The 343-nt window shown below is 52.5% G+C and overlaps 1 protein-coding gene across 1 annotated transcript in view; it reads right to left on the reverse strand.

The window, feature by feature from the left end:
- LOC119589301 (zinc finger protein 771-like) overlaps positions 1–343 on the reverse strand; it is a 7,456-nt gene that overhangs the window by 4,344 nt on the left and 2,769 nt on the right. The window contains exon 3 of the mRNA XM_037937924.1: positions 125–234. Coding sequence (XP_037793852.1) covers positions 125–234 — 110 coding nt within the window. The remainder of the gene's footprint in view (positions 1–124; positions 235–343) is intronic.

Below are 343 nucleotides of genomic sequence, written 5' to 3' on the forward strand. Positions count from 1 at the left end.
TGTTAACGGAGCATTCCCTCTCTTTTGCATACCGAGCGACGAGCGTGTCCGCCGCCTCACCCGGGCTCGACTCCAGCTGTGTGTTATAATAACATCTTGTCATAGATATTACTCTGGCACGCACCTGTCGCACACCGACCCTGAGATCTTCATTCATTCCACTCAGCCGGCCTGCATCCTCGTCTCTATTTCCGCGAGCATCACTGAGCCATTTTGCAGGGTTGACCCAGGGTACTTGTGAGAGGGGTTGCCATGGCGACTTCTGCACCTTGCTTATGCTTATGCTGGTGTGATCGCTTTATTGTTGTGCGTGTGTCCTGTTGCTCATTGCCACCTTTTGTAG

Source organism: Penaeus monodon, chromosome 25, assembly GCF_015228065.2.
Source record: "Penaeus monodon isolate SGIC_2016 chromosome 25, NSTDA_Pmon_1, whole genome shotgun sequence".
NCBI classification, from domain to species: Eukaryota; Metazoa; Arthropoda; class Malacostraca; order Decapoda; family Penaeidae; genus Penaeus; species Penaeus monodon.